The 27,658-nt window shown below is 48.7% G+C and overlaps 1 protein-coding gene and 1 pseudogene across 1 annotated transcript in view; both read left to right on the top strand.

Moving 5' to 3' along the window:
- LOC144124569 (tubulin monoglutamylase TTLL4-like) overlaps positions 1–27,658 on the top strand; it is a 156,565-nt gene that overhangs the window by 51,510 nt on the left and 77,397 nt on the right. Inside the window, 2 exon segments of the mRNA XM_077657315.1 lie at positions 7,275–7,357; positions 27,458–27,586. Coding sequence (XP_077513441.1) covers positions 7,275–7,357; positions 27,458–27,586 — 212 coding nt within the window.
- LOC144122943 (uncharacterized) lies at positions 384–2,686 on the top strand (annotated as a pseudogene).

The raw sequence follows: 27,658 nt of genomic DNA, 5'->3' as shown, positions 1-27,658 counted from the left end.
GCAGGGTGCCAAGACGTTTTGTGTTGTAAGCTAAGGCTTAAACATTCGCATTACACACGTCATCGTCCTGTGTGTTTTTACAGGGTTCGCAGCGGTCCTTGAAACCCTTGAAAACCCTGGGATTTAAAAATAGCATTTTGAAGGCCTTGAAAACCCTTAATTATTTTGAAGTCCTTAAATATACTTGGGATATCTCCAATAGGCTTTCATTCAGCCGGTTTTTAGCGGATGCCTCTTGAATGCCTGGCAACTATGTACTACTCAAGCCAACCAAACCATCCAATCCAATCCGTTTTCGTAGCCACAACGCAGTAGCATCGTTACAGTTGGTTACAGTGGCGTGCAACGACCGCAGCTAAGCCTACTTTCGTTGTGGGAAAGCATGGTGCGCGAATAATCGCTGTCGCGTCTTTTGTAGCTGCAATATGCCGGGAAGGTGCAATTTCCAGCAGTCGTGGTTAAATAGTGCTGCTTATAGGGAGTGGATTTCCCCGGATACGTCAAACTCTCATCGGGCAAAGTGCAAGACATGCGGTAAAACCTTTGATGTATCATCAATGGGTGAGTCGGCCCTCAAAAGTCATATGAAGAGCGCAAAACACATTGCGAACATGAAAGCGACTACGGCACATAGTACGATGCGGAACTACCGTAAAAACCGTAATATAGGTCGAACTTTTTTTCAAAAAACCATGGTGAAAAGTCGACCCCCGTCTTATATACCGGTCATTGGCGGAAAAAATACGGAAGTCTTGCAACAATGGGTGGATGAAGTCAGCAGCCTCCATCACCATCGCCATCAGCAGCAGTGCCGCCATTTTGCGTTTCAGTAGATGCAAAGCGGAAGCTAACGGCAATTTACCGTCACCTTCAAGAAAAACGCGATTGAGTACGAGGAAGCTCACGGGAACCTGGCGGCACAGCGCGAATTTGGAGTATCCGAAAAGAGCATTCAGTACTGGCGGAGGCAGAAGCTGCGTATTACAACTTGCAGCAACCAGAAGAAAACATCATTTCGTGGGCAGACCGTAGTGTGTTGAGAATAGGAAGGAAACGTTGCGCTGCGAGCAAGATCGCTGCCTGTGACTGCCGAATGCATCCGCGTGAAAGCGGCAGAGATTGCGCGTGCCTCTAGACTCACGAGGGCGCAATTCAAAGGCTCGCCATCCTGGTTGCGGCGATTCATGAAGAGGAGGGCTTTGCTCTACGGCGCCGTACTTGCCTGTGCCAGAAGCAAACACGCGGGCCGATTGGTGCTCGATATTGTTAAAAAATTTGCCGGGTGTACATACAAGCAGCATTTAAATGAAATTAAATACTGTCACCATTGTGCAACCTCTCGAGTCGTATTTGTTTCAAAGTAAGGATGTCTTTCGGTACTTTTCCCATTGAAAAAGATCTTTTTGATTTTTAGATTTGGTTAGTTAGGGGGTCGACCTATATTCCGGTCCGACCTATAGTCCGGTTTTTACGGTACTTGACAGCAGTTGCTTTTGAGCAACGCATCGAGCCGGCTCCATCGTTGTCGTCGGATGTGAGCAGCCTGTGCAAAGCGCACGAGTGTGTGATTGACGCGGAGATACTGTGGACCCTGAAAATGGTAACATCACACTATTCCTACAACTCATCATCACACACAGGGGAATTGTTCAAGAAAATGTTCCCGGATAGCGAAATCGCTAAGTCATTTTCCTGTGGTGAAAGAAAATCCGCATACGTAGTGTGCCATGGTCAGAGACCATTTTTTCTCCTCGTGCCTACAACGGGAATTAGAGCAATCTGATGGCTACACCGTTCTGTTTGATGAGTCATTGAACGACTGCCTGCAGAAAAAACAGATGGACATCCATTTGCGGTACTGGAGTACTATGCCCGAGCGTGTAACCACGAGATATTATACGTCGGTGTTCATGGGACATTCGACTGCCGAAGACTTTCAGCAGAAGCTTCTGGCTGCCTTGGCAGATTTGCCACTGGCGAAAGCTGTCCAGCTGTCTATGGATGGCCCCAATGTGAACCTAAATTGTTTTAAGGAAATGCAGGAATACTTGCAGCAGAACCATCAAGTTCAGTGTTTGGACCTGGGCACTTGTGGACTGCATACAATACATAACGCTTACAGGGCAGGTGCTGTTGCCAGCAAGTGGGGCATAGAGAATCTTCTTTCAAGCCTCAGTGCCATTTTTCATGATGCGCCAGCGCGAAGGGAAGACTTCACTACTGTGACAGGCCAAATGTCATTTCCTCTCAACTTTGTTGCTCATCGCTGGGTAGAAAATGTTGTGATCGAACGTGCCATTGCACTGTGGGTTGATGTGAAAAGGTACGTGGAATGTGCAAAAAAGAAACAGGTGAACTTACCAAAGTGTGCGTCATTCACACAGCTCTGCGAATTTTGCCAGGACCCACTGCTGTTGGCCAAACTGAACTTTGCTCTCGGCATCGCTATGGTTCTTACACCATTCCTCACGGAATACCAAATGGACAAACTACTGATGTTCTTTTTAAAAAGAGATGTGGAGTGTCTCGTGAGGAAACTTTTGCAAGATTCATGAAGTGCTCAGTGCTGTCAGCTTCCACAGGAATTGTCAGCTTGCTCAAAATGGATCTCGTAAACCCAAATAACCATGTATCTTCAGAGAATGTTGACATTGGGCATGCAGTTGAAGAAATGGTCAAAGCTGCAAAGGTGAGCGCCAAGGACGTATTTGCCTTCAGGATGGAATGCAAATAGTTTTTTATCAGTACTACCAAGAAAATTCTGCAAAAGAGCCCGCTGACATACCATCTAGTTAGGAGCCTGTCTTTGCTAGACCCTCGCCAAATGACCTCAAAGCCAGATGAGTGCCTCGGAGGCTTCAGGAAAGTATTACACGCGCTCATTGCAGTTAGGTGATTGGGTGAGCATGGGCGCGATTCGGTCCTAGGCGAATACACAACTTCTGCAAGAGAAGAAACACAACCTGCGGCATTTTGACAAACACTCTTTTAGCCTAGACGAGTTCTACCTTGAGCTCTTGAAGGTTGACTATAAGCACTTGTGGAAAGTTGTGCGACTTCTTCTCGTCTTGAGCCACGGGCAGGCAACTGTTGAAAGAGGATTCAGTGTGAACCGTCAGGTCTCTGTCGAAAACCTGAAGGAGATCTCGTATGTGTCGCAGCGAATCGTTTACGATGCAGTAAGCAAGGCTGGTGGGATCCTGAACATTGTAATAACGAAGGAGTTGCGTAGATCTGTCTTGGCCGCACACAACCGCTATCGAACCTTCTTGGAGGGTAAAAAAAAAGTGATCGAGCAGTCAAAGGCATCAAAGTGAGGCCACATTGAAGAAGAAATAGATGGCATGAAGATGAAGAGGAGGAGGCTGGAGGCAACATTTGCCGATTTAACAGCTTGTGCTGACAACTACGCTGAGCGGGCAGAAGCTACAAGCGACATCACCTTCATTGTGAAGTCCAACAGTTTGAGAAAAACGGCAAAATAAAAGACTCTGGAGCTTGCAGAAATTGATGACAAGTTGAAGGGAAAGCTTCAGGAACTTAATCACGAGTCCACTGTCTGAGAGTGGGCCTCTTTTTGTGGGTGTGTGCAATATGTATGTAAAAAGAAACTAGTTAGCTATTGATTGTGGAAAATGTGCCTACTTTTACTTATGTGCAGTAAAAGATGTGCTTTCTTGCTGTAAAGCATGTTGTGGTCTTTTTCTATGATCTCAAAAAGTCTTGTTGTAAGTCTTTGAAAATTCTTTGTTAGAGCCTTGAAAGTCCTTAAAAACCCTTGAATTTTTTCCTTCACGGTGGCTATGAACCCTGTTTTATAACCTCGCGTAAAAAATGCGCACCTGACCTTCAGGGCCAGTGTTCAGCATCTACCACGCCAGATTGCGTCAAAGTGAACGATGGTAAACACCTGAGGTATGATATGAAACCCTTCCAAAAGAATCTATTGAAACTTTTTTCCGCGTAATGAACCCTCCCCCCACACTGGTGCCAACTTTTCTGGAAAAAAATTGGGTTCATTACGCGTATACTGTATTAAGAATTTACATACACCCACATGTACCACTTGCTACACATCTGTCATGATGGTGGCTGGCAGTGACAACGAAGCTGCTCACTCATAGGCGCTAGGATTTCCTTGCAGGACCTGCCGCCTCAGCCCTCAGAAGCATCGCACATAGTGTGGGGCTGAGGTTGCTGAGTGCAGGCCACAGTTCTTTGCCTGAACTTCATTGTCGGGATCAGGAATGGGATCCATCGTAACGTTGGTGCAAACGTAAACGAAGCGACGGTGGCTGATAGAGGTCTTCAGCGTCCGACCGGCAGTAGTTTTCATTTCGGCTGCTGCTAGGGTGGAGTGCAGCGCTCGCTGCCAGCAATCACGGAGTCCTCGTTTCCGTTTCCGCCGCTTTATGTCGCTCTCATCCTATTTCGTCATCAGAGAGTCCAGAGTTTGAATCATAGCAGCAGGAAAAAGTTTTTCAACTTCGCATCCAAATCTCTTCGCAATAAATGCACCTTTCGCTGCCAGACAAGCGGCAACAAAGCCAAAAAATGACGCGCTATCGGATTTCAGTAACAAAACAAATTCGATAGCGTGTTCCTCAGTGTCCCTTTTAAGTGGGAGGTGCTGGGCTTGAGGTGGGAGGTGCGTTTTTGATGTAGGGTGCTTGGCGGTGGACTTCTGGATGCTGACAATATCGCAAAACTGAGTAAAGTGTTAAGAAGAGCAAATGGTGTGAAAACATTTGTTCATGTGCAAATCTGCTCCACGAAAGAAAATGAAAACTGTGGGTCCATCTACCCAGCTCGCTCACACTGACTGTCACTCTCCTGGTTGAGCAGTGGATAGTGTGAGTGCACGCTCCTGGCTACCTCAGAAGGGCACATTGCACCATAATCCGAAACTATCGGGCTGTCGATGGCTGGGTTTGCCGCTTGTCCGGCTTGACAGCCAGGCTGTAGCAAGTGTAGAAGGCAGGAGAGTACGTTGTTAAATTGCCTTTGATCTGTGCTGCCCTTGCAGTTATGTCCTTACGCATCCATTGCTTTCAGCTACAAGCGGCGCATTGCGATGCCATACTGTGGGAAACTACATAGCACGTGCGTTAGACGTAAATCTTCTGCTTTGGCTAATGAGGTGCGGAGGGAGTGTAGACATTTTTTTGGCCAGCTAGGGGTACGAGTGGTGGCGGTGAACTTATACCAGGAGATACTATATTTACATGATTGTAAGTCAACCTATTTTTCAAAATTTGAAAGTCCGAAGTGGAGGGGTCGACTTAACATTGAAACCAAAGCGTCGCACCATACATAAAGGCGAGACAAGTGAGATATCAGGCTTGCTACAGCGTGGTCGCATTTTTGCTGCGTGGCTCCACCGCATCACTCTTGGTGCTGGCCTTGAGCAGCTGCTATGTCAACGCGCAGAACCGGCATCCCCACACCGCGCGAGGCGGCCGATGGTGGCTGTCGATAAGCAGCAAACTGGCACCAGCCCAGTCCCCACACGTGGCCGCAGATTGCGTCTGCTGATAAGCGGCAGCAGCTCAATAATGCATTAGTGTTCTACTCTTAATAGGCATCGTCCAAGTTTTTTGTTTGTTTGTTTGCTTTCAACCGCACACTCGGCGCTCAAGGGAGCGTCGATAGTTGATGGAAGGCCCACTGTTCCAATCGTGGCGACACCCCCACTCGGAACAGCAGTGGCGCCGGGGAGTGTCAGTAGCCGACAAGAGCGGATGCCACTCACGCGTAGTTTCTTTTTGGCTCTGATGCATTTGACTACTGCCGGCTGTGTTTCACAAGTTCTTAATGTTGTGCTTCGTAATTTGTGCTGCATGTCCGGTAAGCGACTGGCGCTCGTTCACGGCTACATTCAAGATGGCTGTCATTCTTTACACCGAAAAAACGAACTGCGCACTGGGCCGCAAGTTCGACATTGGCAGCTGCTGGGTGGCAAATTTTTCAGCTGTTCCACGCGATGTGGCTGTTTGCGAAGTGCGGGATTTCGCTGCACGACGATGTTAGAATGATCTGTGGGACCGCAGCAGCGATCACGACGGCAGCGCTAGTGAGGACGATGGCGCAAGTGTGGACGAGTAGTCCAGTGACTAATACATTTTCGTTCTGGAATGTGCCCACAGGCGCTGCCACGCGCGGCAGTCGATAGCAGCTGGCTATATGCGGAGGCCGCAGGATAGTGCTATCGCATTCTATTATTATAGGCCAAGCGGAAACGACCTCCAGGTTTTTTTTTTTTTTTTCAGAAATGTGATGTGGGGGGGTCGACTTACATTCGAGTTGACTTACAATCGTGTAAATACGGTATATGGTGTATTTGATTCATATTGGACTATTCGCTTACCCTATTCTGAATATAAGTTGACCCCTGCCCAAATCTCAACCCTCACTTGTTGAAAAGACTCCATACAGAAGTTGATGCTGCCCGTTCTGCCATTGTATCTAGTTCAAAAATCAGTATGGATGTACACCTACTGCGCTGTATTCTTAGGTGTTGTGCAGTTCTCGATTTCATCCTTTCTCGCCTTACGTCCATCGATTTACCACTTAGCTGGAGACTTTTCCTTGTGCGCTTTGGCGACAGTCTTCCTGCGGGGTGACATTGCGGCAGTGTGCGGTGTCAGACATCTCAAAGTACCACACATGCAGCGATGAAATTGCAAGGTCAGCAGTCTGAGAAATGAAGGTAAAGGCAATCAGCTGGCACACCTTCCACGCATTCCACAGTCACATGCATCCCTTTTGGTGATCCTGGAAAGTGACGTACTGCCAACGGCCATGTAGTTTCTGGTTCCTGGAATTGATTGGTCTGCTCTGGACTTGTATGGGTGGCTCACGATATGCATCTGCCAGTTCTGTGACGCGCATCAAGGATGCACAGCAGTTTTCATTTTTTTGCAGGTCTGGCATTTCGTGAGGTTTTGGGGTCAGCAAGTACATGTCGCATTTAGCAGATTTCAGGCATGCCTCAAGTGAATTCTTTACAAAAGGGATACCACCAAAAGCACGTGGAAGAATGTTACGAGGCAACCCAAGGCTATTTGGATCATATGAGGAAAGCTAGCACACTGTCCCTAGGCATCAGGGAAATGAATTATTTAATTTGTGCCGTGGATTTATTTGATGAAGGCACAGGTTTTTTTTCTCGTTGACGCATAAAAGGACTTCAGTCTAACTTTGAATCTACACTCTGCTGCTTAGCCCATAGTCTGAATGTGTAGCTTTGACGAGGTCTTTGCATTGTCCTGCAGCCTGCATCAGCCAGGGGAGCAGGCGTGCACGTGGTCCACCGCTGGGATCAGATACCGAAGAAGCAGCCACTGGTGGTCCAGAGGTAGGTACACCCAACTCAGTGTTGCCACAATGCTTTGTAGACCACCGTACTGTGCTTGTACACAGTCTTTGTGGAGTATGCCGTGATGATGATTGTTCTCATCGCCTCACAGCTGGGCTTAATTACGTGCGTGGCAGTCTTTTAGTAAAGCGGAAAGGTGTCGGGTGTTAATACGAGTGGCATTTCATCAAGTATCAGTTACATGCAAACGCTTTTATTGCGGACAGTTTGAGAGTGTTTAGTACTTGCTATTCCATTTGCACTGTGCTTTTCATGTTTTAAGGATTTGAATGTTCGAAAACCAAATTTTCTTAATTACCCAAACACGCAGTTAAGCATTGTGGCATTTCTTAATGGCACCGACTAGATCAGTGTGTACCCAGTCTCATGCCTATCACACTAATGATGTTGGCGTTTCCTCTTGGGGTTCACTGCCAGCATGTGTCAGAAAGCATGTGCATGGCAGCCCTTGCTTTTTTTGCGCTGCTCTCTGCTCCATCAGCGGGATATCTAATGCAGACAGTGCAGCTGAAGCACGGTCTCTGAAGGGTAAAAACATTAGCCACATGAGAGTAAATAAAGCTTGGCTCCGTTATCACTTCCTAAGAGTGGTCTTTGCAGCAGAGAGGTGAAAATAAACTGGTCTGCTATGAAGTCTTCATTGATCAAGATACAGTCCACTCCCAGTAATTTTCGCTTATGCGCCATTAAACGCAACATAAAACAACTCCCAATAATTCGAAGCTGCTTAATTGCAATTTTTGGTTAATTGATGGTCCTTACTGTTTTATATGTAATTCTGTAGAACTATTACTCAATATTTCGAAGTTGGAAAGCTTAGAGTATCGTTTAATTCGAAATATTTAATCGAGAATCACGACAACTGCCGTTTTTAATATCATCATGGTTGTCGGCACCGCCGCCTTGAAACGAACAAGATACGCCGATGCCATTGTAAGCGCCCGCAGTGCCGCTAATCTCAAAGTGATGAGATTAGGCTTAGCATGTGCTCATAGACAGGTCAATTGGCTCATTTGTTTGCTGTAAACTGTGTGTCCCTTGTTCATTCCGTGGATGGTTCCACGCCGATTATAATTTTGACCGTTGTTTGGACATCGCGTGCAGCGGTTCTCCCAGTCATGGCGACTCGTGGAAGTTATCGCACGCTTTACTTGGTGACAAAAGTCGAAAAGTGAGGCACCGCCAAGGAAACCATCGCTCGGAAGCAGCGGTGGGCAACCTCATGAGGGACCTCTTGAGGTCGACCTCAACCTCATGTCGTGAGTTGAGCTCGAGGTGAGGTCGGCAACGGCTTGAAATTTTGTGAGTGAAGTCAGCAAATTAGACCTCAACCTCACGCGGAAATTTGAGGTTGAGTGAGCTTGTCATTCGCGAGGTCGAAATTTTGAGGTCGAGACTTTTTGCATTTCTGCCGAGCTCCACTTCTGAAGTGGAGTTGGAGCGCACTATCGCAGTATTCATGCAATGACAGCTGGGGTTCAGTTTCCCCTGTTTCGACACCCGGATGCCACAGTCCGCGATTAGCTTTTGGTGCTGCGCCATAACGTCCGTTCTGCCCGAGCCTACAGGAGGACGCTACCCTCTCTGGTCTTCCTGGAAGGAGTGCTGCTGTCACGGCACACCACTCTTCCACCCCTTACCCCCACTGGCGTAGCAGCCGTAGGTGACTACTGGTCGGCTCAAACTCCCAGGTGCGTCAACGCACATAACTCACATTGACCCGCGGTAGCTTTGTCTGATGCCTCAAACGAATAAGTGCAGTCCAACAAGCACGCAATAAATTCGTCGCAGAGCAGATGGCCCAAAGGAAGACTTGGGCCATCTGCGCTGCGTTGCCGGCGCTGACGTCACGGTTCTTGCCTTGCAGTCGAGTAAAGGGGATCTTCTGTACAATACACGGTGACTTGTTAGAAACTGGAGCAGTCGGCACAGGCGAGAATGTGATTCAAGCGGTTCCTAACAAGGACACCTGCTGATTTGATGAAAAAAGCACAAACTCAGAAAAACCTGCATAATACTGTCGAAACTTTTGATTGGTGTGTCATGCCCTTTCGAATCTCGCACTACAGTAAAAGCTCGTTAATTTGAACTCGAAGGGGACCGGAAAATTGTTCAAATGAAGCGAAGTTCGAATTATCGTATGGGCGCTAGAATGAGCGGTTATAGTGCCCCGCCGCGCGGGCAGAACCCGAAGCAGTGACATCTAGACTCGTCACCGCGAGCTTGGCGCTACTACATGTTTGTGGCAGGCGTATTCTGAGAATTAAATTGATCCGGTCCTAATGGCAAATGAAATAAATTGATCGGCCAGTTATGCACCAGAAACAAGTACTGGAATGCATTCGTGTGAGCAGCGAGCTTTAGTGCTGGAATATATGACGCTATTCATGCTCCAAAACATGTTTATTTATGGGGAAGGGTAGTCAAAATTAAAAGTAATCGGCGAAGTGCGTTTGCTCGAGTTTCTTCTGCCGAGACTCCATCAGCATCATCTGGAGCTTGCCCAAAGCTCCTGCGCAACATCAGAGTTCTCACTGACAGAGAAATGGCGTGCTGCAACATCGAGCGCCGACGCTACTTCATGTGCGCTTGGCGGTGGCATTGTCTCGTCACCGCCATCGGACTCATCACTGTCGGCTGTTCTCACCGCACGTGAGCCCGGTGACGTCTGCTGGTAGCATGCAGCCTCAATTATATCGGCGTCACTAAAAAGGGCTCCAATGTCTCCACGCTGCTGTCGATGTAGCTGGCGCTTGCGGCAACAACAAAAGCTGTCATCACCCGAACCGCCATTGCCGCCATACTATGTTGTTTACACCACGTGATCACGGCCCAGCAACCGCGGCACAACGAAAACCTGGAATGGCTCGCGTGAAAGCATCAGTGGCACGGGTGAGTGCTCTGGCAGCGAAAACCTGCTACGGCACGCACTGGATCGCGGGCTCCGTGAGACTCGTGCACTCGGCTTTTTTTTTGACTTTCTATTGTTTTACATCACTGGTAAATTTGGAGCATGTTTTACTCACTATGGGTAAACTTCTATCCACGAGGAGCGGTGTCAGCCAGCGGCTCCTAGTTCGAATTAACCGTAGCGGATGCCGACTTGTTCGAATTATCGGGAGTTTTCTCCCATTGAAATACATAGGGCTGTGCCGGGACCCGGGAATCAGTTCGAATTAACCATAAGTTTGAATTAACCGACTTCGAATTAACGAGCTTTTACTGTACTTCTGTGTATTCCTGTTCCGTAATAGAAGCAGGTGGGAATATAATTTCAGTTTTATATCCTTCTGAAGAGCCTCTTATTGGTCTCCTGGTCCTTGTTCCTTCTCGGAAATTCACGTATTATATCAAAACACCGCAGCACGGAGCGAACGTATCAGCATAGCGGTGTTATGGCTGTAAAAAATGCAAAAGTATAATGAATGTATGATTATGTGGTAGCGAATTCTTTTTCCTTTTTATTAATGAAGATGTGTGCATGGAACTGATTAGGTGCTGGCGCTGTGCTGCTGAGTGGCTGTTTCAAACCTTCTAATAAAACGTTTAATAGGGCACACTTTTGTTCGCTTCTGTTTTTAGAGTGTGATTTTTGTTTCTAACTTTGTAATCATTCTCTTTTTTTTTTTTTTTTCTCTTATGGTATCAGTTAGGTTGGCGGCTTGCCTTGCAGACGACCAGGCCCTACCCACACCTTTATTTTTCCTTTAACTATTTTGCAGAGACGCATCGTTCACCTTAAATGGCTTGGCGGCATGCTCGTGAGGTGCTCCCGGGTAAACGTCGAGGATGCCGGCGAACCAATGATTAGTTCAGTTTTGAAGGAAAGCAATTGTCTGACTCAAAACAGCTTGTCTCAAACTGGTTCATGGAATGGTACCGAGAATTCTGTTCAGGCGTAGCGTATGAGAATTTATGCGGTGTTCTTTTTTTTTTTGCTGAGGGGGGGAGGGGAGGGGGGCCCTCGGAACAAGATTTCGTGAAATTTAAGCGGAGGCCATGGTGATCTTGATAGAGAGAGGGGTTCACGCTGCCCACTGCAGACCAGTTGTTTTGACCAGTGTGATTTCAATCGCCGGCACTGTATTCGAAGACCTAATCTAGCCCGTTTCTTGCCGAGTCATCGGAGAATTCCGTGGGTTTCGAAACCATTATAATTGCCACCTGAAGAGAAGTGGCAGAAACGGGGAAGGGTCTTGACTTCCCAAGAACATCATCATCATCCGTAATTATCAGCTGCACGTATTGCTGTTTTCTCCCATAATTATTGTCTACGGTTGCTGGGCAATGTACAATATTTACAATATTATGGCAACTTTTAATTTGGTAGCGCTATATCAGACTTCCCTGGCTTTGTAAAGATACACTACCAGCATCATGATCATCGGCCACATCTCGAGGGTCAACGGCATGTCGTTGAATGATAGTTGCAGTATGTCATACATGAGAACTGGCGCAGTTACCTGCTGGACAATCCGAATGTCATTAATATGGACCGGGTTATGGGCACTCTTTTTAATGCGTCATATGCGCATAGGTAGTACTGTGGGATCCAATGGACTTTGAAATGGGGGTGGAGGGAGGGTGGGGGGGCCTGGTATGACGTGATATTACAGCGTTGTCACATGAGATTACATCATTGTCACGTGACCTTGTGTGAGATCACACTCATATGATGTCATCATTGATACTAATTATTCTAAGTTTTATACAATTACAAAATAGTATTAATTAGGTATATTAATTAGCATTAGTTAATGCTGTGACTCCATCATCTTTGTCGCGTGACTCGTCAGGTCGTGAATTCACATGGTGCCGTTTCTTGCGGACACTTTTTTTGCAATATGACCTTGCAATATGCCGTGAGGTCGGCAAATTTTATTTGAGGTTGAGGTGAGGTCGAGATATTTGAGGTCAAATGCCCACCTTTGCTCGGAAGTAAGGCATTAAGCCTATCGTCCTTTCCAACTTTATTAAGAGCAAGCACTCAATTCTATGTGCGTTTGTGCACGACACATTCAAGATGTCGAGGACCCGAAGGCACACAGACGCTCATCCAGAGCTTGAGAAGGCCCTACTGGTATGGATTAGGGAAGCACGCAATAACAACTTCCTCTCAGCGGTGAGATCATTGCGGCGGAAGCCTAATCACACGCAGCATTGTTAGGGATTGATGAGTTTGCCTCATCTGATGGATGGCTCACATGCTTCAAGGGCTGCCTGGTATTCAAGAGTATCTGTGCTGAGAAGGTGTCTGTAGTCCCAGAAACATGCTCGACGTGGAAAGATGAGACGCTCCCCGAGTACTTGGGCGAGTGCCAACCATATTTCATTTTATTTGTTCTCAGTTTTCTGTGTACAAAAAACTAAAGGATCAGGGGCTAAAGGTACTGTACCGGAAAACATCGTCAGTGCAGACGAGACTGCTCTCTTTTATCGGCTTCTGCCCAGGAAGACATTGACCTTTAAAGACTATGACTGTGCCGGGGACAAACCGAACAAGGAGAGGGTGTCTGTGCTTCTCGCGCCAACATGACTGGCACAGAAAGATGTCACACACCTGTGGTGGGGAAAACTGCCAAGCTAAGATGCTTTAAAGGTGTGAAGACACTTCCTGTCGACTACACGTTGAATAGGAAGGCGTCGATGACGTCAGATTTATTTCAAGATTGGCTGATGAAGCTGGATCAAAAATTTGTGTCATCCAATCAGAAAGGGCTGTTTCTTGTGGACCAGTGCTACGCGCACATGATAGTGCCTACCTTAAATGCTATAAGCCTTGCATTCTTGTCTGTGAATACCGCGTCTGTCCTGCAGCCCCTGGACCAGGGCATAATAAAAATTGTGAAGGTCCTTCACCGGAAGCACCTTTTTGAGCTCATGATTTTGTGCATGGACAACTCACAGTACGAGGTGCGTTTGCTTAGTGCCATTCACATGCTAGTGCGAGCATGGAATCGTGTCAAAAAAGAGACGATTACCAACTGCTTCAGGGTTTGTGGCTTTGTCACACCTGCTTCAGAAGATGCCTCTCCTTGTTCTACATTGGGGGAAGCACAAACAGGCGAGCTCGACGGCACCAATTTTGACGCTGCTCTGGGTGACGCTTGCTTTGAAGACTTTGTCGCTGCGGACAGTGAAGTCGAAGCATGCGGAGCTCTTATGGACAGCGAAAATCTGCAGATTGTTCGGCCCAGCGAATCCCTTGACAAGAAGGACTTGGACGTCGACATCGAAGATGAGCCGCAACCAAGAACGGCCGATGCAGCGGCAGGCCTCAATGTTGTGGAGTGGTTTTTCGCTGCAGAAAATAACGTGGTAGAAGCGTTTAAGCATGCTTTCTGCTGCACGATTCACTAAGCAGAAGAGAGAAAGTTGACGGACTTGTAGGCTTAACGCCTCAGGATCGAAGGAAACGAGACCACTGCTACGAGCCGACACCAGAACAGAACTGCCAGCCGTGGCTGCACAAGCCACGACCAGGTGCCGTCTTTATTCTCTTCGCAGGGTGGCGCGCACTAGCCGGGTTGTCAGCGCCGCCCAAGAGAGGGTGCTACAGGGCCCCCCGCCTAGACTGGAAGTCGAAACGGACGGAGGGCCGGCGATGGTACTCGAGCACTAGGTCAGGCGGCGCTGGGAGTTGTTCCAGGGCGGTCTTCATGTAAGCCGGTTTAAGGCGGTCTAGACTGACGGTCTCTTCGCGGCCGTTTTGGAGGATGGTGGCGGTTTTTGGGGTGCGGCGGAGAACGCGGAAAGGTCCGTCGTAAGCCGGTGTGAGTGGAGCTCGGACAGCGTCGCGGCGTACAAAAACGTGGGCCGAAGTGGCCAGGTCGGGGTGTACGAAAATGGTATGGTGGCGGGACGGACATGGGGGAGTAGGCCGGAGGTCTTTTAACACAGTCCAGCAGGCGTTGGAGGAATTCTTGGGGCTGGGCTGGAAGCTGCTGGGATGTAAAGAAGTCGCCTGGAAGACGCAAAGCACTTCCATACACGAGCTCTGCAGCTGAGTGCTGTAAGTCTTCTCGGATGACGGCCCTTAGACCAAGCAGCACAAGGGGCAAGGAGTCGACCCAGGAGGCGCAATTGAGGCGGGCAGTGAGGGCGGCCTTCAATTGGCGGTGAAGGCGTTCCACCATGCCGTTAGCATACGGGTGATATGCAGTGGTACGGCAATGCCTGGCGCCGAGAATATTATTAAGGGAAGCAAACAGGGAGGACTCAAACTGGCGTCCACGGTCGGTTGTCACAGTGCCAGGACAACCAAATCGAGATACCCACACAGAAATGAAAGCGCGCGAAACAGTCTCTGCGGTGATGTCAGAAATGGGGACTGCCTCCGGCCAGCGAGTGAAGCGGTCGACTATGGTCAAGATATAGCGGTAGCCTCGAGAGATGGGTAGAGGGCCCACGATGTCGAGATGAACATGGTCAAAACGACGGCCAGGGGGTAGAAAGGCTTGGGAAGGTGTCTTGGTATGTCGACAGATCTTGGTCGATTGACAGGGTAGGCACCGGCGCGTCCAAGCACGCACATCAGCATTGATTCCGGGCCAAACATAGCGCTGGGTGAGAAGGCGCTGAGTAGCCCGAATGCCTGGATGGCATATGTCATGGAGAGAATGGAAGATAGGGCGACGTAGTGAAGCTGGAACAAAAGGGCGCGGAAAGTTCGTTGAAACATCGCACCACAAGGGCTCAGGCGAGCAAGGATGGGGCACAAGCCGTAATCGGAGAGAACGAGGGTTCGCTCGAAAAGCGGCGAGCTCATCGTCATTCTGCTGGGCAGAAGAGAATGCGGCCCAGTCGACGATGGAAGATGGAGCGTCTACCGCGACTATACGAGAGAGGGCGTCAGCGGCGGTGTTGGCTGCACCTTTCACATGCCGGATGTCGGTAGTAAACTCCGAGATATAAGCGAGCTGACGGAGTTCACGTGACACGTACTTCGATGAATTGGTCCGGAACACATATGCCAGCGGTTTATGATCAGTTAGCACGTGAAACTTGCATCCTTCTACAAAATGCCGAAAGTGCTGGATAGCAGAGTAGATGGCTAGGAGCTCTCGACCGAAGACGCTGTAGCGGGTCTCAGCAGGAAGTAGCTTCCGAGAGTAAAAAGACAATGGTCTCCACTCGGAGTCAATGTACTGCTGTAAGACGGCTCCGATGGCCACGCTGGAGGCATCCACCATCAATCTGGTAGGGGCGTTGTTGCGCGGATGGACTAGAAGCACGGCGTTAGCGACTGCTTGCTTCGCGGCAGTAAATGCGGCCTGGGCTTTTGATGACCAAGAGATTGCGGAGGAGGGGCCAGCGGTTGACCGGAGGAGGTCGGTGAGCGGGCGAAGTAGCTCTGCACAGTGCGGGATAAAGCGGCGGAAGAAATTCACCAGCCCCACGAATCGTCGGAGGAGGTGCAGGGTTGTGTGCAGGGGAAAATTCTCAATGGTCTGGACGTGGGACGGGAGAGGGCGGATACCCACTGAGGATATGTGATGACCCAAAAACTCGAGCTCAGAAGCACCGAAAACAGACTTGGAGGCATTCACAACCAGGTCGTAGTGCTGTAGACGCTTGAACAAAGCACGTAGGTCTTGCTCATGATCATGAGGTGTAGGGCTGGCGATGAGGACATCGTCAAAATACGCGAATACACTTGATAGGCCCCGCGTGACCTCAGCCATGAACCGCTGGAAGGTTTGAGCCGAATTGCGTAGCCCAAAAGGCATCCGAACGTACTCAAACAAACCAAAGGGCGTCGTGATGGCGGTCTTAGGCATGTCGGCGGGTTGAATGGGAATTTGGTGATACGCCTTAACCAGGTCAACTTTGCTAAAAATGGTGCAGCCGGCGAGGCGCGATGTAAAGTCCTGGATGTGGGGCAGCGGATAGCTGTCGTGGACAGTGTTGGCATTCAACGCCCGATAGTCGCCGCAGGGACGTCAGTCACCGGGATCACGCTTGGGCACTAGATGCAGCGGAGACGCCCACGCGCTGGACGACGGGCGTATAATGCCGAGCTCCAGAATGTGGTCAAACTCACGTTTGGCGATAGCTAGACGGTCTCCAAACAAGCGGCGCGGTCAAGCAGCTGCGGGTGGACCCTGGGTGACGATGTGGTGTGTCACAGTATGTTTAGGCACCTGAGTGAGGTTGCATGGCTTAGTGAGCTCCGGGAAATCCGCCAACACTTTTTCGAACTGAGAGGAAGGTATCAGCGTGCGAATGCCCATGGGAGCAAGGTCGGACGAGACTCCCGAGATGGAGAGATGAGTCAGACCGTCGGTAAGACGACGATGCCGCACGCTGACGTCTAAGTCGAAGTAGGAGAGGAAGTCAGCCGATGATCTGGCGAACCACGTCTGCGATGACGAAGACCCATCGAAAAGTGCGGCGTAGGCCGAAGTCGAGGGTGAGAGATCGTAGCCCATACGTGGGTATAGACGAGGCGTTGGCAGCACGGAGCGACAGTCCTGATGGCTTGGAACGATCTGCCTTAGTCGGTGGAACCACGCTGATTTCCGCGCCCATGTCGATAAGAAACCGGGTGCCGGAGAACTTGTCAGTGACCATGAACAGGCGGCTCGAATGACTGGGGGAACCACACGCCGCCGTTAGTGATCCCGGCGGGCGTTTCCCGGCCACGAACAGGGCGGTGTACACTTCGTGGCCCGGTGACGAAAACGCCTGGGGTACCAGCAGAGAGATGTAGGGCTGGGACTCCGAGCTTGACGTGAGCGCGATGATCAAGACGAGACGGACGGGTCTCCAGAGGTCGGCTCCGAAGTGCGGCGACTCAGGTGGCAAGCTCCTCGAGACGGGCCTCAAGGCGCGAAATCGCTGGGTCTCTTGGCGGCAAAGCAGCAGTGACGGACGGGGAGGTGGCCTCATGAACGTTATCTGCGAGCTCAGCCAGGTGGTCGAGGGTGACGTCACCGGCCGCCGCAAGGACGAGGCGGATGGGCTGGGGAAGGCGTTGGAGGAAAAGCTCTCGAAGCAACGCTGAGTGGTTGGGGATGTCGCGCTCCCCGAGAAGCTGTTGCATGCGGCGCAGAAGCTGGGAGGGGCGCCGGTCGCCAAGGTCTTCCCCGGTAAGGAGCTGCTGGAGGCGGGTGCGGTCCGACGGCATAAATCTCTCCAGCACCTTGGTTTTCAGGTGCTGATATGGTGTAGCACCCATGGGGGCGGAGAGAACGTCGGAGAGATCACCGGCAACGTCAGGAGGCAGGCTTGAGGCAACGTGGTAGTAGCGCGTCGTCTCCGACGTGATGCGGGCTAGGCAAAATTGCGCCTCAACCTGGTGGAACCAAACTTGCGGGTTCTGGGGCCAGAAAGGTGGAAGGCGAACCTGCAGCGACGAGACGTCCTGCGGATGCGAATCCTGCTGCGTGGATGTTGCGGGATCGGTCATTGCTCGTCCTTGGTCACCAATGTAGGCTTAACGCCTCAGGAGCGAAGGAAACGAGACCACTGCTACGAGCCGACACCAGAACAGAATTGCCAGCCGTGGCTGCACGAGCCATGACCAGGTGCCGTCTTTATTCTCTTCGCAGGGTGGTGCGCGCTAGCCGGGTTGTCGGCGCCGCCCAAGAGTGGGTGCTACAGACTATTCCTCATGAGCTGGCACGATTTCACTGCCAGTAAAAAGAATTTTTTTTGGTGCCTCCTACTTAAAGGGACTATGCAATAAATTAATTGAGATTACGTAAAGCAGACGACAGATAGGCATTCGATCACTCGTCACCCCAGTGCAAGAATTTTTGAGCTAGCATCAATAACAGCGAAGATATAGACGATTAAAAATTACGCTCTTCTCCCCCCTCAACTCGTACACGCGGGTCACCAGGCAAAAATAAAGAAAACAGCTCTGGGACTGGGCCCCGCCTTTGAATACTTCATCAGATGACGTTCGTTTTGCAACTTCCGGTTGTCGCTCCTAGCCCCCCAGCAGCAGCCTCGGCGGCGTGGCGGCATCTCTCCGGTCTCTTCTCCTTCCTGGATTGCGGCGCGCGTCGGGTTTCTTTGTTTGTCATCTGTGGTAATTAGCAGTAATAAACCCGTACTTCGAGGTGCGACTGCTCGCTTTTACGGCCGCGATGGGCATCGAGCCCTATGCGTGCACACGAAGAGCCGTGCGAGTGGCTCCGGAACTCCCGACAGAAGGAGGCGGCAGAGGAAAATTGAAACCATATGCGCGAAGGCAATGCCCTGGCTCGCTTGCCCGAGAGGGTCGCGCGGCGGCACGAGCAGGCGATTTTCACAGCTACCGGAAGTGTGCCCGTGACATCGTGGCTGCAGTGGCTCCAGCGAATGAGAGCGTGTGGTGGCCTGGCGACGTCATGGTATGGTGACGTCTTTGTTCCACGATTTTAGTTCCAAAATTAGTCACTACGAGTACACCAAACGGCCCGCGAATTTTGAAAAACACGGTTTTTACAAGTTCATAATAAATTGCCGGCTCATTTCCGAAGACTCATACTTTGTGTGAATGCTTCTTAGCATCATTTCTAAGCATTGAAAACATTTACAAGTGACTTTTTATTCGTTGCATAGTCCCTTTATTAATTGGAAGTTTGTTGGCGCCCCCGTGAACTTCGTATTAACGGAAGTTGACTGTATCCATATCCTCATTTGATGCTGACAGTGCTCACTGTCCTGGCCGAACATTGAAAAGTGCACCGTTAAGCAACATTGCACGGCTGCTCTGCACTCATGGATTGGCAAACGAAGTGCAGTGCCAAGTGCCACATCATCGTGTTGTGCCCTAATGCTGTTGACACCTGGGTGTGAATGTGCTTGCAAAGCCAGGGAACATGTACCCGTCTTCTGCAATTTTCACTTGGCTAAATAAAGTGCGCAGCATGAATGGAAATGCAGTTTCAGCCATCAGCGTTACAGATGACAGTGGGGGCGTTGGGGACGGTTGCAAATGTGCGAAGTGGCAATGACTGTTTTCTGCCAGCACATTTTTAATTTGAGGCTAAAAAACACACACTCTGAACACGAATAAGCATATACGGGTGTAAAAAGGAAGGGCTCCCTTTTAGGGGTAGGCTGCCCAAGCTCTGGAGCAGATTTCAATCACTAAGTATGCAGAATGCTTGCTTTTGGCAATGGAGGTATATTACAACTAAAGCATAGTAACTTGATGCAGTTAACAATGGGAGGAAGCTTCTAAATGTGACATACCGTATAAACGCGTGTAAGGGCCGCACTTTTTTTTCTAGATTTGAGGTCCAATTTTCGGGGTGCGGACTATACACTCGATTTACGAAAAAATTTTTTTTTTTAAAGTAGAAACACACCAATCAGGAAGTAAAAGGCACTTATTCTACGTTCAATCGCCACTCGCGGTTATTCCGAATCCGAGCTGGTGCTGTGCTCCGGTGCATGCTCATCCCACAAGAAGTCGCGCAGCATGTCCGCTGTCGACGCGTAGCTGTTTGTTTCCCGCTTCCATCACTTGGAAACTTGCACGGCTTGCCTCGGAAAGCACGCTTTTTGCAGCTTGTGTTCCTGAGTGCATCCTTTTGGTTGCACCGTCGTCGGACGCACTTATCGGCCATGTCGAATTTCCTGCCTGCCGCGCGCTGCCGTGTTCGGCAGCAAACTCCCAGCCTTGTAGCAGTTAAGGTGCTTGCCCATCCTGCTAAATCTACAATGCTCGGCAGCAGCACGCGAAATCCACAACTACAGTGAACCACAACTCTCGTGCCTTTGTCAGCCACGAAACGCTGGAGCTGGTGATACTAGATAGCGGGAGCTCACGGCGGAGGAAGAAGTTGACGATGATCATGAGTCGCGGCCTCTGGAGCCATCCATAGGCGGCACCTGGAAGGTCCTGTGCACATGTCGCCTCTTGCGATCAAGTGCGCAGTTGCTCGAAGCCAGAGCTTATTGCGGAGGCGACGGCACATGCATTTCGAAGGCTATTCCCGTGTGGGTCGGGTGGAAAGTTTGGGTGCGGCCCTTACAAAGATATTATTTTTTTGCTAATATTTCCTTCTGGAAAACGGGGTGCGGCCCATACACGGGTGCGGCCCTTACATGCGTTTATAGGATACTTTGTCTTGTGGTTAGGAGAAGCACTATGTGCTGTTCGATACATTGAATGATGAGCAAAACTGAAGTTCGATATATTGCGCGACTTTCCTATAGTACTTTTCCACAGGATAGTCAAGGGTATAATCCGTGTGTTCGATATATCCAATATTTTAATATATCCGGGTTCATAAAGTAAGGGTAGTATGTTCCCACAACGAAATTTTTTCCCTGGGTCCTTTATTTTCAGCACTCTAATTCAAAAACTCGGTTAATTAAGATATTTTATGGAGTCCCAATTACTGAATTCATGAGGTTTTATTGCATGTTGAGTCATGATTAACAAGCATTAAGCGAGGTTTAAAATGTCAGTTTTGGTTATTTAAACGCGCCTTCCTGGAATAAACAAAAGGCATATGCTGATATTGTGTGGTGGCCTCACTTTTGTGTAACATTCTGTGAAAAGTGCATTTTTGGATCGAAATGGGGTTCAACCCGAGTTTTCAGAAACCTTTTTGGGGTGCAAGAATCGGGTAAAAAACCACGTTCTACCCAAAAATAAAGGGCGCCATTTATACTGTGGCCAAGTTATACCCTCTTTACACGGGCAGCCTTAACCGTGGTTAAGCTTAACTACAGTTAAGGCGTTTAACCACGGTTAGAGTTAACTGCAGTTCGCCGCGCTTACACACAGTTTAGCCATCTCGGTTAGTGCGACGAAACAGATCATGTAATACTCGCCTCATTGAAGTTCAAACGTCGCCCACTCAGGCGTATTATTAAACAGGGCTACGTTGAAAAGAACACATAAGAGGAAAAACGTTGTTTCTTGTGCTAAGGCCGGCTTAAAAACTTTTTTCTTTGTGCTTGTGGTTGTCGTTAGCCGAAATCTAAAAAGTTCTAAACAATGATCACAGTCGACTTCGTAGCCGACAGCGCGTTCTACTTTGGCTGCTTCAGCCTCTTTTCCCCGTGACTGCTCGCTGCGACGCATCGCTGCTCACTGCTATCGTTGTTTATTTTCGTGGCTTTTCTTTCACAGTGAGTGTTGTGCTTGTGTAGTTAAGATCCTTCGGACGTCTTGTGTGTCAAGCCTATGTTGGCCCTTAGCAGGCCTGTCGTGAACGAGGGCGACGCTCAATTTTGGGCTGCATTCATGGTGCATCAGGTAGCGCTACAACGCCTGGGCGTACAGATGCTGGCGCTGAGCGCTGAAATTGTCATGCTTGAAGAGACGAGGAAGTGACATTGGGGGCGTCCGAAGCTCTTTTTGTTGGCGACGGCGCACCTGTCCGTCCGTGATCTGTCGGCGTACCAGCGCCCAGACTCGTGGTACGAGACCACGCTTCCGCACCTTCCGGACAGCGGACTCCGAGAAAACTTTCGGATCAACCGCGGCACATTCCGGTACACGGTGGCTGTTTGTGGAAGCATGAGCCGGCAAGATACCAACATGCGGAAAGCGATTCCGCTGGAGAAACGCGTGGCGATCGGCTTGTACCGCCTCGCAACGTCAGCAGAAGAGCGGACTGCTGCTAACTTGTTTGGCGTGAGCACTGCGTCAGTTAATTTAATATTTCACGAATTTTGCAGCTGAGCTTCACGAGCACATGTGTAAATTCACAGCAGTCTGTGGTTTCTCTCAAGGTGTCGGTGCAGTGGATGGCTGTCATATCAAGGTGTGCCCCCAAAGCAAGAAGCTGCTGAATAATACAATCATAACGGGTGGTACAGTGTCGCTCTACTTGCTGTCGTCGAGCACACATACAGGTTCCTATGCACGAATGTTGGGAGCCCTGGTAGGAACAATGACCCGGCACTGTTTCAGAAGTCTCGACTGCCAGGTACTCTGGCTAGTGAGCTGTTCCGACAAGAAACATAGCTCATTGAAGGTGTGGAAGTTGGCACAATTCTTGGTGATCAAGCTTTTCCCTTGCAGACGCACCTGATGAAGCTGTACCCCTTCCAGGTGCCTGTGGGTCCCCCTCACAGACCTTTAACTACCGGCTGCCGAGTGCCAGACGTGTTGTCGAAAATGCTTTTGGACGTGTCAAGGCATGCTTTAGAATGGTGCTGAAGGGCCTTGAGTATGACATCCACAATGTCAGTTATGTGATCCGTGCTGCTTGTGTGCTGTACAACATTTGTGAGCAGCTTAGTGACCGCTGTGATTCAAGCTAGTTTGGTGTGGTGCAGAGCGCCGATGACAGGCGGCCTCAGCCGGTGTGCACAAGCAACCGGGAAGAGATGTCGGGTGTGGCTGTCGGGGCGCCCTGGCCAAGCACCTTGCTTTGAGCTAGAACCCAGTCCGTGGGGAACTCAAGAGCGGCTAAGAACGACACCTCTACCAAGAGGGAACAGCCCTAAACTGAGCTACGCACACATTATTGAAGGAGCAGACTGGGTTCGGCTCACCTTAAATGGCTACCACTGCACGCACATGATGCATACTCCCTACTGGGGTGAAGGTTATGAGGGTTACAACTAGTGTAATTTTTGTAACCTACATGTTCTTCATAAAATAGGTTTGGTTTATGGAGTTTTAACGTTCCAAAGCGGCTTGGGCTATGAGTGATGCCATAGTGAAGGGCTGCAGAATTTTCGACCACATGGGGTTCATTAACATGCACCGACATTGCACAGTACACGAGTGTCTTGCTTTACACCTCCATTGAAAAGCCGCCGTCGTGGCCAGGCTTTCAGAAAATAGTCGCATTATATCGCTAATGTTAATTATTGGTTCTTGTTAAACTACAAAATGAAGTGGTTCGTACCAACTACTAGTATTCCTTATGACAAACAAACCTTCACCTACATGCAACCATCTCTAATGAACTAATAATGAAGATTTCATTACTTCCTGTAAACAAATCTCTTTCTTCAAACAGTTCTGCTCGCAGATGGTAGTAAAATGCCAGCATGAGCTTTCCATTTTTATATGATTCATTCTTGTTGAGCACTGCTGTTTATGTTGCTGTTTCATTGCCATTGTACTACCTTTTTCATTGTTGTGTTTGTGTCGCATGGTCTGCGTGTTGGCATCTCTTCTATCACTTGCTGTTTGCTTATAATTTTCGTGTATAACTGGCCATCGTCTTGCCACATTGCCGATCAGCAACTTGTTGGCACCTTGTCAAGCACAACACAAAACACAGCACAAAACTTTCAGCAGTAAAAGACCTTTCATCTCATCACATGCTGTAATATCAAATAACTTCCAGCTGTTTTGATCACTCTTTATTGAGCGAGTTATTATTTTCATTGTTGTCTAGAAATTTTGCCAGCAGTTGCACCATGCCTGCATCTATGGCATTTGCTTCCTTCTGAAGGCGCACCATTATCTTGCGCATTTTGTGTGCCTTGTGGTCGGCCTTTGCTGCTGCCTCGCTTTCTCCTTTATGGTCAGCAACTAGCTGCTCTATAGCAGATCCTTGTCGCTTGTGGCGGCTCTTTTGGGGTTCCCTTCTTTTGTCACTTGTGCCAGCACCGGCACTGCTCCTTGCCCCTGCAGTGGCACTGTTGCTTGCGCCAGCACTGGCTCTGCTTGTGTCGCCACTGCTGTTGCCTGTGCGTTGCAGTACAGGTACTGCAGCACTGGCACTGTAAATGGGAGAGCTGGCCGCAAGTTGTGAGAGGTCGTCTCTTCTGCTTCCTTCAGGCAGGCTGTCCTCCCATGACAGGAACACTTCTGAGCCGTCCAGTGCCTCATTGACAACTGGCAGCTGCACATGATGAAACATACAAGTCAGCATGTTATCATCTCAGAAAAGAGAGCAATCATCCACTTCCACAATATATTAGAAAAACACAAACTTGTGATGGCCAAACTGGAAAGAAGGCAGCGGTTCAAATTTTTGATTTCCTGAACATAACTAAATAGATATATAAAGATCCAGACATGTACTTCAGCATTCCCTAGCCCCAACTTTCACATGAACCAATGGGTTGAGTTCAGTTTTTTCCTGAATACTGTTGCGGAGTGCAATCGCCTTCCTTTAGGTTTATGTGACTCGAAATATTTTGTAAAGGAGTTGGAGAATTTTTGTACGGCTCCTAGTGTTGGTGTTGTGATGAATGTTGGATTTTATGTCCTTTAAAGGACTTGTGGCTGTTGCGGCTAATGGTTTCATGGCTTTTATAATTATGTGCCCCTCCTGCTTGGGCCAAAGTTATGGCTCGCAGTATGTACAAATAAATAAATGAATGAACAGCTGAACAAGACAGTATACCAAGCTGATCAAAGTCAATAACAAGCAATATGTTAAACATTTGCAAGCATGTGGGGCATGGTTGACCAAGGGTAAACCGAGCTGATGAGGTTGAGTTGAACAGAAGTACATGGAAAGTGAGGTGCGAACTCTAGCACATCTAGGCGCTGCGATTTGAAGACGCAAGTAGCATTTCCGCTCCCCATTGCCATAATGCCCATGGTTGTGGGAGTAGCTTACTCTACATCCCCCCCCCCAATCTGTCCAATGGTTCCAAAGGAAGGATTGCTGGGTCAGTTGGTTTATCATTCAAGGCTTAAAAGCAGCACGAAAAATGGGATGATACAGAAAGAAGGAATAGACAGCACTGAACCTGCAATTGAGTGTATATTATGTGAGATGGCAATAAATACAGAAAGCATGCACAAAGAGCTCATAGACAAAAACGCAATACAATACAGATATTACTTATATACTTCGAACGAAGACAGCGCAAAAAAGGACAACCACAGAAGAGGACACGACACAAAGAATGCTTCTCTTCTGTGGTTGTCCTTTTTTTACGCTGTCGTTCATTCCAAGTATGAATCACCAACTAGCCCACCACTTTGTTTTATTGAATTACTTGGACATTACAGATATCACATAGAAATTTATTATCTCTTTGCTACTTCCCTTCAGTGTCCCTGTAGAGAAACAACAGTTCGCAATAACAGCTTATGATCCACAGGTTGCTGTATTACTCCACAGTATTCAAGCCCAGTTGCTAATAGAATCAGTGGACGAAGATGAGTATCTACAAGAGAGAAGGATGAAGGTGAGGCTGCATAGGCACAGGTATGAAAGATGAATTGTCATACAGCACTAGCAATATTAATACATCACACAAATAATGGCACCGAAATTCTGGTGCGTGCCATAACTTCATCTTACTAGAGACTTAAGTCGTATCCATCCGCAGTGTGTGCTTTTTGACATGATTCCCACCCGAAATAAAAAGGATGTAACCTAAACCAGCAATGCACATTGAACTCCCTGTACAACAAAGCGGTCTTTTCTCTGGCATGGTAACATTAAGTATATGGGGAGACAATCAGCTAACTACCGATATGTAGAATTGCTAGAAAAAAACAAGGATTTATGGACGAGCAGTGGGAGTTGCTTGGCTAGTTGGTTCACGTTTCATGACAAAGAACAACAGCACAAGGCAAAAATGTAGACGTGGAGGCCAGTGCCCCCGTTTGTGGGAGTGGTTTACACAAGTGCTCAAGTTCTTTATGACCTATTGTTGGCCAGCATTTTATAATGAGTATAAGTTCCGCACTGAGAAATGAGCAGCAATAGAATTCTGAAGTGATCTGAACGAGAGATTACACGCAATGGTATAAATCACAAATTACCTCTAAACTTTCCTCGACTCGCCCATCATCGTTAATGGGAAGGCAGCCGAGGAAACTGGAGCTGCCAGCAGAAAATCCATGAGGCACCAGGCGACCCAGTTGAAGTGCCTGTCCATCGCAGCTGTCTGGACAAATAATAATGATGTGAGCTATTAAATGTGTTGCTAAAAAAAAAAACATTTTAAGGTTGTGATCACAGCATTTCTCTCAGTGGATTAAGCTTCACTGTACACATTCTCAATGCAAGAATAAAATTTCATAGATAAGTGTCTAATGCATATGCACAGGTACTAGTGAAATAAATGCATGCAATTTACATTTGCAATGTGGCTAAACTACATCCTGCTAGTTGCTGCTTCACAATTGAAGCCACGACTGTGCATTATGGTTCAACTATTGTCATTCTAGCAATAGCTTACTTGGTTAATTTCTAGATTTATTTCTTTCATATATCTTTCCCAGGCTGCACTGTGTATACTACTTCACAAATGCTGGTAGTACACAGTGAAGCCTGGTAAAGAAATATGAAATAAATTGATAAATTCAATTAACTACATTGTTGCTCTAGCAGGTGGCCAGAAATAGCGACGCGTACAGCAATGCTGTCAGCGCTGCAGCTCGCAGTTTGCAAATAAAAACGAACACGTGTGTAACGAGGAAGACGAAGTTTGCATGCAGCGGCGTGCACGCGTGCACGAGCGGAGATTCTAAGTGCTGCGTATGCTGCTCCTGCCTGAGGACGTTACTCTCGAGTCCTTACTACCTCAACAATGCATTCTCAAGATCGTCTTCGGCACTCCAGAACTGTGCGACGACGGTGAAGAGAATCGACGCGTTGCTCCAGCGACAACACATGCTACTGTCGCACATGCGAGGCTCACTTAAGCAGTCCAGCTGCACTATGAAAACAGCGCCAAAAACCCGATGGCATGAGCATCGTTCGGTAAAGGTCGCACTTACCGTATTTCTTGTTGAGGTTTTCCATTTTCAGCTTCACTTGTTTGCTGGTGTATGGGCCTTGTCCCGGCGGCAGCCCGGCGTTCAGTTTCGCTACAATCACAGCATATATCCGAGCGTTGCGCGTGTTACCTTGTCAGATGTGTATCAGGGTTGCGGTTGTTGAATCAAGCCAGATGACACAACTCTGGGAGGACGAGTCGTTCGATGTTGCTGCTGCCACGGGCGCCGCCATCTTGTCGGTTAAGGTAGCAAACGGTGGTCAGCAGGCTCGGTTTGGGTAACTGTGGTTAGGCGGCGTTACTGCAGTTTCGTCTGCCGTGTGAGCGCGGCTAACTATAGTTACGGGGAACCGTAGTGACCTTAACTGTGGTTAAGGTCGCCCGTGTAAATGCGGTATAAAGGTGCTATGCTTTTTTTCTGACTGCACATCTGAGAAAATAAAAAAATGAAAAAAACACCTTTTCACGCAGGTACATTCGGACTCCATACCTGATAAATGGGACCAAGTTTGACCTGCGCCTGTATGCGCTGGTCACCAGCTTCGACCCACTCAAGATCTATCTGTTTCCCGATGGGCTGGTCCGCTTTGCCTCCAACAAGTAAGTGGGAAAACAGAGGGGGCAGCCGAGCTCTTCCAGCTGCTGCTTTACATGTAGCCGTTTCCAGCCAGC

This window comes from Amblyomma americanum, chromosome 3, assembly GCF_052857255.1.
Source record: "Amblyomma americanum isolate KBUSLIRL-KWMA chromosome 3, ASM5285725v1, whole genome shotgun sequence".
NCBI lineage: Eukaryota > Metazoa > Arthropoda > Arachnida > Ixodida > Ixodidae > Amblyomma > Amblyomma americanum.
Note: the sequence above shows the minus strand (reverse complement) of the source record. Positions and strands in the feature narration are given on the sequence as shown.